Consider the following 12,158-nt stretch of genomic DNA (forward strand, 5'->3'; position numbering starts at 1 on the left):
AAAACATAGTTTTTAGGTAGGTTGAGTACAGCAGTGGCAGAATGCCTAGCACAGTGGATATGCAAGAAATGTCAGATATTGTAAGTATTATTAATCACAGTGATAAAATTTACTGAATTTCTCTTAGAATTTTGGGTTATAATTTTATTTTTAATATTTTATTGATTTTTTTCATTGATTTTTTTTTTTTTTTTTTTTTTTTTTTTTTTTTTTTACAGAGAGGAAGGGAGAGAGATAGAGAGTTAAGAAACATCAATGAGAGAGAAACATCGATCAGCTGCCTCCTGCACTCTCCCTACTGGGGATGTGCCTGCAACCAAGATATATACCCTTGACCGGAATGGAACCTGTGACTTTTCAGTCCACAGGCCGACACTTTATCCACTGAGCCAAACCGGTTAGGGCTGGGTTATAAATTCTTAATGTCCATTTTAGGGTCACAATGAAGAAAGGATGGGAGCACCTGCCTAAGATATTTATTTTTTACCTGAAAATCTACTTATTCTTCAGTTAATCTGAGTTTAATTTGTCAGAATAAAAATTATAACTCCAAAAAATGTACTTCTGTATAAATCAACATGCTCTCATATGGAATTTCAAGCTTCACAAGGTTCAGTTAAATTTTAGAGTGTATTAACTGAAAGAAATAATTTTCATTTATATAATGTTTTAATGATACTTTCTTCTAACAATTTTTTACCAGGACAAGTTTTCTCTTGTTATTTTTGGCATAGAACTAGATTTATATATCAGTTAGGTTATTACTATCATTAGGTTATATACATAGCTTCCCCAAATGTTAATGTTTCTCACAGTTAACTTTTGGAATAACAGTATATTCTCTGATCTGATGACCTTATGACATTCATAAAATCTCTTGAGCATAGAAGAATCTTGTTTATTGGGTAAGAATTGTTGACAAAAGGCAAAGCACAATTAATGGTTTGTATGGCTTAATTTTTTTTTTCCAGGAAGCTGAAGAAATGCATATCAAAGCAATTCAGATTAAAGAGCAACTTCTTGGTCAAGAAGATTATGAAGTTGCCCTTTCAGTGGGACATCTGGCTTCTTTATATAATTATGACATGAATCAGTATGAGAATGCTGAGAAACTTTATTTGCGATCTATAGCAATTGGTATGTTATTTTATATTTTCTAGATCAGTTGATTTAGAGATCAACATATCTTATATTATATATTATAAGGGAAGTGTTTTTACCAAGATTTAAATCAGTTTAGAGCTACCCCGCTTTTCTAGAAATTTCCCCAAAATTACCTGGAACATTTTACTAAACGTGATTTATTGATGTTGAAACCAGAATGAAGTATGACACAACATTAAGTATAGGCAAAAATAGTTATTTTAAAAATTAAAGTATTTGTGTAATTATTACTCCCTCCATTCTCTGATTTAATTATAGATCAGGTTTACCTGTTTTTTTAACTTGGTATTAATGGAATCATGTATATTTTTATATCTCTGGCTTCTTTTGGTGAACATGAATAATGAAAATCATCTGTGTTGTTCCAGATCACTATTGTCTGTTAATTTCCAGTGCTATAATAATATATTATTGGATAAGTATATCATTTGTTTATTCAATCTATGGTTAATGTATTTTCAGAACATTTGGATTGTTTCCAGTTCAAGCTTATATATCAGAAAATTAGATACTGTGATCATCATTTAATGTGCCTATTAGAACTCCATTTTTAAAAAAATATTTTTAATATTTTATTCCTGAAACCGGTTTGGCTCAGTGGATAGAGCATCGGTCTGCAGACTGAAGGGTCCCAGGTTCAATTCTGGTCAATGGCATGTACCTTGGTTGCGGGCACATCCCCAGTGGGAAATGTGTGGGAGGCAGCTGATAGATGTTTCTCTCTCATCAATGTTTCTAACTCTCTGTCTCTCTCTTCCTCTCTGTAAAATATCAATAAAATATATATATTTTTTAAATTGATTTCAGAGAGGAAGGGAGATGGAGAGAGATATAGAAACATTAATGATGAGAGAGAATCATTGATTGGCTGCCTCCTGCACGCCCCTTCTGGGGATCGAACCCGCAACCCTGGCACGTGTCTTTGACTGGAATCGAACTTGGGACCCTTCAGTCTGCAGGCCGATGCTCTATCCACTGAGCCAAACTGGCTAGGGCCGTGGTCAGCAAACTGCAGCTCGAAAGCCGCATGGACTCTTTGGCCCCTTTAGTAGTGTGGCTTTCCACAAAATACACGGCCTGGGCGAGTCTATTTTGAAGAAGTGGCATTAGAAGATGTTTAAGTTTTAAAAATTTGATTCTCGAAAGAAATTTCAATCTTTGTACTGTTGATATTTGGCTCTGTGGACTAATGAGTTTGCCGACCACTGGGCTAGGGCAACTTCTCCGTTTTTATATTGACTTCTCTGTCATTTTCTTACTGGTTTATAGAATTTTTTTTTGTTTGTTTTTTTAATATATTTTATTGATTTTGTACAGAGAGGAAGGGAGAGAGATAGAGAGTTAGAAACATCGATGAGAGAGAGTCATCGATCAGCTGCCTCTTGCACACCCCCTACTGGGGATATGCCCGCAGCCAAGGTACATGCCCTTGACCGGAATTGAACCTGGGTCCCTTCAGTCCCCAAGCCGACGCTCTATCCATTGAGCCAAACCCGTCTCGGCTGGTTTATAGAAGTTTTTTTTATGTAATATGGATTTAACAAGTACTTTGTTGGTTATATGTGTTACAGATCACTCTACTGCTTGTTTTTTTAAATATATATTTTGTTGATTTTTTACAGAGAGGAAGGGAAAGAGGGATAGAGAGTTAGAAACATTGATAAGAGAGAAACATCAATCAGCTGCCTCCTGCACACCCCATATTGGGGATGTGCCTGCAACCAAATACATGCTCTTGACCGGAATCGAACCCTGGACCTTTCAGTCCACAGGCCAACGCTCTATCCACTGAGCCAAACCGGTTTCGGCAGAAGTTTTAGATTTTAATGTAATCAAATATATATTTTTTTCTTTTATGATTAGCATCTTTTATATTCTGTTTAAGAAATATTTCGTATCCCAAAGTCATGAAGATATTCATTTAAAAGATTATCTTCTGGAAACTTTATTTTACCTTTCACATTTAGATCTATAGTCCTGAAATTGATTGTTTTTATTGTGTCAGGTAAGGCTTAAGTTTTTCCTTCCCCCTCTCCCCCCTCTCCTCCCTAGTGTGGATATACAGTTGCCCAATTGCCCCAGAACCTTTTTCTTTTTTTAATCCTCTAATAAGGACTTTTTTTTAGAGAGGGAGAGAGAGCCAGACATTGATGTGAGAGAGAAATGTCAGTTGCACACCCTGACCGTGATCAAATCCATAGCCTAGGTTAGGGGGGTATCAAACCCACAACCTTTTTGGTGCACTGGACAGCACTCCAATGGACCACTTTTTTCAAAATATTGTCCTCTCTCCTCTGCAGTGCTACCTTTATCAAACCATGTATCTTATATGTGTGGATTCCCCATTATCTATAATTTTACTTGCTCAGCCCTAAAATACACAGAAAGTAGTTTTAGAATTGTTAATCTTTAATAATGTGAAAAACAAACCTACTAATTAGAATTCAATAACTTTTTAGTTTTATTTTTCTTTAGCATACTCAGAATATTTCAAAATTTACTTGGGTTATTATTCTTCCATGCCCCAGCTAGTCAGAGTAAGTTATTCATTTTAAACATAATTAAGTTCATTGTTTTTGTTTGCATAACATTTCCCCCATCTTCATTTACTTGGTTACTTTTTTTTTTTTTTGAGTATGTGAAATATTAATGTTCTAAAAGTTAGAAGTATTTAGGGGAAGATATGTTTACAGATGTGTGATATCCCCCTAAATTTCTCTACCCACTTCTCACCCACTTGTTATGAGTAGCCAATTTCATTATTTTCTCATTTACCCTTTCAATATATCTTTATGCACAAATGTTCAGATACATAAATATTTTGTTTTCCCTTTCTTACACAAAGATAGCATACTATAAGTACTTTTGTACTTTGCTTTTCATTTTAAACTTAACAATATCCCCTATAAGTTGCTCCATTTCAGTTCATAGAGAACTAGCTAAGAGCTTCCTCCTTGGTGTACAGATGCATAATATAACATTGAATGGATATACTATGGTTATTCTCATTTGTTTCTAGTATTTTCCAATCATAAAGCGTGCTACAGTGATTAGCCTTGTGCATATGTATTTTTCTATCGTTGAAGGTGCTGCTATTATTCTTTACTAGTCTTTCAAACTATGTAATTTTATTCTGGTGAAACCAACTGCTTTAAGCAGAAAAAATTTTGAAAGCCTTAGAGTTAGTTTTGGATAGGACTGGGTTGGTAAGCACTGCTGCAAGAAGTGAATTTATTCCTTTCAAGGGAATAAAAACCAAGCCACTCTAATTAAAGAACTGAACTCGTGTTGTTGTATAGAAACTTGTTTGTTATTTCCTTAAATGAACTTTTTCTTTTCTGTGTGTTATTGTTTATTTGTTACTTTCAGGGAAGAAACTTTTTGGTGAAGGCTATAGTGGACTAGAATATGATTACCGAGGTCTCATTAAACTTTACAACTCCATCGGAAATTACGAGAAAGTGTTTGAATATCACAATATTCTGTCTAACTGGAACCGGTTGCGAGATCGACAGTATTCAGTGACCGATGCTCTTGAAGACGTCAATACCAGCCCCCAGTCCACTGAAGAAGTGGTGCAGTCCTTTCTGATTTCTCAGCATGCTGAGGGACCGAGCTGCTGAGGCATGACCTCAGTTAACTAACATACCTTTTCCCAGATTCCAGGGAATTCATACTGTGAAATCAAAACCATGTTGTTTTTTGGGGCTGGAATTTGCATTGAAACACTGGTCCAGTCCATTGACCCTATTTGGGTGATCCCTATCTTACAGAGTGTCCGTAGGTATAAGCATATATTCAGTTATATTCCGCATGTACCGCATGTATAAGTAGTCTGGCCCATATTTTCAACTTAGTAGAACAAACAACAGGATTTTTTTTTTCTTTTTAAATAATTTTGCAGAAAGCCTGAAAGAAAAAAAGAACCCCTAATAAAACTATTTAAGAGTTTAAGAGTTGCATTCTTATTATGTAAGGATGATTTTAACAACTTTTTAACATATACTTCTTCCTTATGGAGGTATTCAATACTGTACTGTAAAGAAATTTCATGGGGAAAATCTTTATATGCAGTATAGGAAATTAACAGAAGTACTAGTAGGAGAGGGACATCCTGACTTGGGTTTGGCTTCCTGACCCAGAGAAGTGGGTACAGCCCCTCCAGAGCTCTGTCACAAGGGAAGGGCTGTCAGATTCGTCTGGACTGGACCAGTGTTGATCTGTAAGTAATAGAAAAGCGATAGGCCAGCAGTTTTAGCTCTTGGTCTTTCTTTTCTTTTGGTACAACAATGCAAGATGTTCTTTAACATTTGCTAACAGGACCAGGAGGATCTAAAAAGGACCAGCCTAATGTAGGAAGGGTTAAAGGGTTGTTTGGACCAGAGGCTTTAGATTATTATTTTAGCCCCTGCATTTACCTTTATCAGTAGAATGATTTCACTTAGATGTATAATGAAAAGTGATAATGCAAAAATTATATTCATGTAATAGACACCAAACTTTGGCAATTTAAGTGGCATAGCTTTAGTCAAGGTACACAGATGGCAATGCCATAGAAAGTCTATAATACCTGCTGCATCCATCATCCTCATTTTAAATGTTACCCTAATAATCAATGCGGTTAACAAGTATACTGGCTAAGAGTCATGAAATTTCTCTTGTCCGGATGAGAATTTTAGGTTACTATATGGTTTATAGGTATTAATAGAAAAAATGAATGCCCCAAATAAACAAGTCTTAGAAATCTTTCATTTTTATGTTTAAGATGGTACAACTAGGTCATATTAGTACACCTGGGTCATTTTATTTGAATTCAAGAGTCAAATGGAAAAATTCCCTAATATGTTTATCTCACTAACTTTTGTTTTTTCTGTTTATTGGGTTTTGATTTTTTTTTTTTTTTATAAGTCAGGTGGTTTAATGTTGAGGTAATATTCAAATTTGAGAAGTTGACATGTAGCAATCCAAGCAACAAAATGGTCTTTGCTGTTACCTCAGTTCTTATTATAGTGGCCTATTTGGTGCCTCTATAGTTAAGAATCAGGGTTCCCCCCTATTTTCAGGGGTCCGTGTCTTGGCTGTTAGAGATGTTAACCCTGGCTGACTGCCTGGGGTAGTCTATGAGTGAGTGGATGTGTGTTGAATTTCAGTTTTCTTTTCACATGCATGTTGGGGTGGGAGGTGGGGCATATCTAAACTGTCCATCACATTCAATACAGAAAAAATAAATTGGAGATTTTAGATAAATTTTAAACACTTTTTTGAACTTCCCAAATATAACCTTGTTTAAAACTGTTACTTGCAGTCTTGTTAGTTATGAGCCAGTATTTTTAAGTCCCTGGGAGGGGATTGATTGGGGGAGGTACCTACTGAAATTACACAAACCCAGATCCTAAGATTATATCTACATGATTTTAAAACCTGTGTATTCAATTGTTTTCTTTCTAATTTCTAAAAAAGTAAATTGGCACACATGCACCTCCCCCTCCCAGTTAATTGCATTCTAATGCCAAGCGGCACCTCTTTATTAATTACCAAATAGTCTGTGTGACCAAGGACTAACATTTTTAAGTTTACACAGCTCTATCCTCATGGGCCTAAATATTTAATACCTCCAAAGATATTTTCAGGATAGGCTTCGTATACTTTTGTTGGTTATTTAGAGTCCTGTGGTATGTTTGTGGTATAGGAATGTCATGGTAAATTGTTTTTCAATAAATATTTTGAAAGTTATGTTTCCATATGAAGTTTTTTTTTAATCTATATTTTTGGGTTTTTGTGCACATATAACATTTCCTAGGATAAAATCAAGCAAATGACTTAAGGCCTCATTCAGTTTGAGCTTAATTTAGCTCATATTCTGTGATAAAGCAACATAATACTAGGAGCCTAGGATCGCAGCATGATAACGTTAAGTGGCAGCCAGTTTTATCTAAAAAATAAAAATCATTGGCAGTTTTCCCTTATTATCACTACTTTAATGTAGTTTTCTCTCAATCCAAGCACTTTGACATAATGCAAATACTCTAGATTGAGAAAAAAGATTATCTTCTGTTAGTGATGTAACTTAATATGCTATTTATGGTTCTAATGAAGAATAATACCCTAATAATTTATAGTGTGGAATGTTTAGAATAAGTTAGAGAGGCAAATGTCACCACAATTTCTAGAATTAAAAAAAAAAAAATCTCCAAGGAAGAAAAAAATTATCTCACAATAACCAATAGCTCTCACAAAATTTTCTTATATGGTAGGATTGTGTGTAAGGAAGCCTAGATCAATTTAAAAGATTTTTCTGGAAGTTCAAAGTAATGTTAAAAAAAAGGGGGGGAGGTAGGGGGCCTTTGGTCTCATCCTCTCTGACTTTCATTTCTCTTATCCAGTCTTTTTCCTAAAGTTTGGTGCTACTCAAGTTGGGTGCATCAGGGAGCTCTGTAACACTCAGTGCCACACAGGTGGTCAGTCCCTTCTGCATCCAGTGTAATGGAGCCGAATGGGTTTTTTAGACCATTATTCTTATGGGTCCCCAAAGCTGACTTTGCTCAAAGCCTTAGGACCTTATTACCATATCAAAGCTCTGTCTCTGCTTAAGAATGAACTCGCTATTGCTTCATAGTAATCCCAATGTGCTTTTCATTTTTGAAAATAAAAAAAATTTGACAAAGACCTTTGCTTCTAGGCTGTTTGGGGAAGAGTTCATAATATGGTGAAGATTGAGTACAGAGACTGCAACCTTATAAATAATAACTTGCCACTTGGCTGCTCCTTCTAATTCAAATACTCAACAGTAACCATGCCTAAAACATAATTGAAGCATTTGGCCATACTTCTGAAAGAATTGTTTGCTAAGTAGCAGGTATAGTTAACTGTAAGTTGGTATTTATTCCTTACCCAGAATATGTAGCCTTGATGCTTCCAAACTGCTTGTTGTGTTTTGTTTGTTTTTTCTTTTTTCAGAATAGCAAAGTTACTACTGAAAAAACACTTATTTATAATTAGTGCAAATTTTTTTAAGAATTTCATTTTGCTTTAAAATTAACGTATATTTCATCTCTTGGCTTTGGAGAATCTCAGATCTTGCTAGAAAATTCTTTTTAAAAAATCTTACATTTGGATTAATCTCCAGCTTGAACACTAATAGAGTTGTATTGTCCACAAATCTCAGGAATGTTTTAGGCAGAAAACTGGTTGTACCTTGTTAGTGATCTGAAGGAGTGTATTTTAGGATTAAATAATACCCTTCTTTAATTGCAATCCTAGGTATCGATAGCATGAGTGGCCTTAGTGAGTTTGTTGAAGTGTACATTTTTTCAAAAGTAAAATTTAAGATTAAAAATATATGCTATATATAGATATCTAGAAAACTTGGTTTGTGGTGCACAAGTTAAATGTTGGATCACTAACTGTTGCAGGTACCATTTGTGTAACATGACTCATTTCTGTATATTCCTTTTATGGGAAGATATGTTGCCATGGTAACTAAAACTTTTCAGTTTAGTTCTACTTTTATGATGTGAATGAATGCTACATTTTATTAAATATTACCAGGTCAGTACTATTTTTATATTTTATTAAGCAACAGGGGATTTTAATTTAACGCATTAAAAATAAAAAGCTCTTAATGAAATGATTAAAAGCAAATCACTAACAATTCTTTACATGAGAATCCCCACTAATAGTGCCACAATAATTTCTATAGAAATATCTAAGGTCATTGATAGATTTTTTTTGAAAATTCTTCATTGTGTCATAATGACCTTTCATATCATTCTTATCACAAACTTGTAGTACCCACCATTATTTGTAACCATTAAATCATACTAAGTATGTTTGTAACCAGCATTGTGATATATTCTGTACTTGTATTGCTAAAAATGAATTATTGACCTAATAAATATAGTGTTCCTGCATTCATAGTGTGTTTCCAATTTAGTCTGAACACTTTTGATTAGGACTTGGGATTTAAACATTGCAGACTGTTTTCATTAGAGAACAGTGCGAGAGAAGCTGTTGGAACCAGAACGTAGGTGCTCTTGTTCAAGAAAAGAAAGATGTGTGGCAGAGGAGGCACAGGTAATAGTATTTGGAAATGGTGCCCATGAAAATACCTATGTAAAGTCTTACCTGTGCAGCTCAGTGACAAGAGAGGCTTTCCGTAAGGCTTAAGTTTCTTCTTCTTGGTACTTATGTAGTATTTTACTTAAAGCTTTGTTAAAGCCATTACCATCTAATCATAGAACTTACAGAATTAAGACTGTTTCCAGCTTATAAACTTTGGCAATTTGTGCATTTACTTAACATAGAGTTTACGCTGTAACAGATCCTATTCTTTTTTTTAACCCTGGCAGTAGGAAGTTCACCTTGTTTTTTGTTTTTTAATATATTTTATTGATTTTTTACAGAGAGGAAGGGAGAGAGAGAGCTAGAAACATCGATGAGAGAAACATCGACCAGCTGCCTCCTGCACACCCCCTACCAGGGGTGTGCCCGCAACCAATGTACATGCCCTTGACTGGGATTGAACCTGGGACCTTTCAGTCCACAGACCGATGCTCTATCCACGGAGCCAAACCGGTTTCGGCTAGAGTGAAACATTCAGCCTTAAAAGAAAGGGAACCTGACACGTTCTACAACATGGATGAACCTTGATGGCATTATGTTAAATGAAGCACACCAGTCACAAAAGGACGGGGAAGAAGAGTAAATACTGTGTGATTCCACTATGTGAGGTATCTAAGGTAGTCAAACTCCTAAAACAAAGTAGAACGGTGGTTGTCAGAGCCAGGAGAGGGAAGGAGGGAGTGGTTGCTTAATGGATAAAGAGTTTCAGTTTTGCAAAATGAAAGAACAAACGATACCAGGAGAAGCAATAGATTGAGCTTTGTGGGTTGCTTTCTTTTGTGGAAAATGCTTTGGCCACATATTTGTGTCATTAGTGTATGGGAAGTGTGCTGATGTGAGGGTCATCAGCTCCAAGTTGTACTGCCACTTCTGGTGTTGACATCCTATACAACTTCGGAGAAGTCACCTTTTTTCTTGGGCTTTTTTTCCCCCATCTGAACCAGGAGTTGGTTGGATTAAATATTCTATTTGGGTTTGTCCATTTACTCATTTATTCATTTTTTCATTCAATCATTCATTCTACAAATGTTTAAGTACTTAGTACATGCTGGATACTATCGTAATTGCTTGGGATATAGCAATGAAATAAAACACAAAAAGCTCTGCCCTCTGAAACTTATATTTTAGTGGGAGAAAACCATCAATAAATAAGAAATAAAATCAGTCCTAGCCAGTTTGCCTCAGTGGACTGAAGGGTCCCAGGTTCGATTCCGGTCAAGGGCACATGCCAAGGTTGCCGGCTCGATCCCCAGTAGGGGGCCGTGCAGGAGGCAGCTGATCAATGATTCTCATCATTGATGTTTCTGTATCTCTTGCCCTCTCCCTCTGAAATCAATGAAATACATTAAAATAAGTAAATAAATAATAAATTATCTAATATTTGAGGGGTATAAGTACTTTAGAAAAACAAAAACAGATATTGAGAAAGAGAGTGTGTGTGGGGGGACATGTTGGAATTTAAAACAGAAGGACGGTAGGCTGCACTGAACAAAGATTAGTTAGCAAGTGGTTATCTTGAGAAAGAACATTCCAGGCAGAGGAAACAACCAGTGAAAAGGCCCTGAGGCAGGAGCGTGCTTGACAAGTATGAGAATGCAAGGATGAGGGCAGAGAAGTAACAGGACGAATAGTAGGAATAGTCTGTAAATGGCCTTATAGCACACACTTCGGCTTTTAATCTGCACGAGGTAAAGAGCAATACTTTATTTAGGTTCACAGCAAAACTGCATAGAAAGTACAGAAATTTCCTGTACACTGCCATCCCCACACGCATAGCCTTCCCCACAGGAGTGGTACATGTGTTACACTTGATGAGCCCACATTGACACATCATAATCACTCAGTGTTCATAGTTTATGTTAGGGTTCACTCTTGTTTGCACATTGTGTTTGGACAAATGTACAGTAACGTGTCTACCATTCTAGCATCATACAAGTAAGTGTGCTACTAGTAAGTATCCTGTGCTGTTGGAGGATTTTGAGCTGAGCAATGTGCAGTGATCTTCCCTTTGGAATTCTGAGATTCCCCGGAATTTAAGATTAAGGGTGCCAAAGCCATGCCTTGCCTGTTCCCATTTTGCCTTCAGGTCTCCTGATTGTCCCCAAAGCGGACAGCTCCCCACTTCCTCCTAGTCTCCATCTCTCTGCACACCCCTCTTGGTTGAGAGAGTAAGTAGAGACCCATAATTCCTCTAGGTGGCAGTGCTGCCTCACACGGGGGACGCCTTCCTGGGACTTCCTAAGGGAAATCTCTCCGAACAGAGAAAATACGAGAGACCCCAGTTGTCAGGGACACACACCTCCAGCTTGCTTCGCCCCTATCTCAGTGTCAGGGATCACCCATGGCAGGTTCAAGTGTGGCCAGTTGTTAAAAGCCAGAAGTCTGTTGTTTTTCATGGGAAATGTACTGAGTTCATATTGGTAAGTAATCCTTTTTAAAATGTTTTATAGACCAGTAGACAGCAGACACCGTAAGTGGCAAATACAGGAAGCACATTAGTGGTCTGAATGCAGCACTCAGGCTGCTGTTTTTTGACCACAGGTTTGAATCACCCTCCTGGCAAAGACTATTGTTGTTTCTTCTTTGGTCTGCCTCTGCCCTCTCTCACGTCCATGCGTTTTGCTCACAATCTCCAGAGCATCTACCCAATCCCCAGGTCACAGCAGCCCAATTCGGCTGCTTGACATCTCCCTTACCACGGCCCTCCCCGACCCCTCAAACTTTCCCACATGGTTAAATCCAGGCGATTCGGGCAGGCTGCAGGACTTCTCACTCTCTGACCCCAGGCCCACCCCACTCCCCAGACTCGCATCTGGCAAGTGCTTATCAGCTTCTTTGTTACTCCTGAGGCCTTCCCCAGGCCCCTGTATTCA

At 36.8% G+C, this 12,158-nt stretch overlaps 1 protein-coding gene across 1 annotated transcript in view; it reads left to right on the plus strand.

Moving 5' to 3' along the window:
• Positions 1-9,074, plus strand: part of APPBP2 (amyloid beta precursor protein binding protein 2) — a 50,236-nt gene extending 41,162 nt beyond the window's left edge. The window contains exons 12-13 of the mRNA XM_036450750.2: positions 972-1,137; positions 4,534-9,074. Of these exons, the coding sequence (XP_036306643.1) occupies positions 972-1,137; positions 4,534-4,787 (420 nt within the window). The 3' untranslated portion in view covers positions 4,788-9,074. The remainder of the gene's footprint in view (positions 1-971; positions 1,138-4,533) is intronic.
• Positions 9,075-12,158: the final 3,084 nt, after the last annotated feature.

This window comes from Pipistrellus kuhlii, unplaced genomic scaffold (assembly GCF_014108245.1).
Source record: "Pipistrellus kuhlii isolate mPipKuh1 unplaced genomic scaffold, mPipKuh1.p scaffold_m20_p_22, whole genome shotgun sequence".
Lineage (NCBI taxonomy): Eukaryota > Metazoa > Chordata > Mammalia > Chiroptera > Vespertilionidae > Pipistrellus > Pipistrellus kuhlii.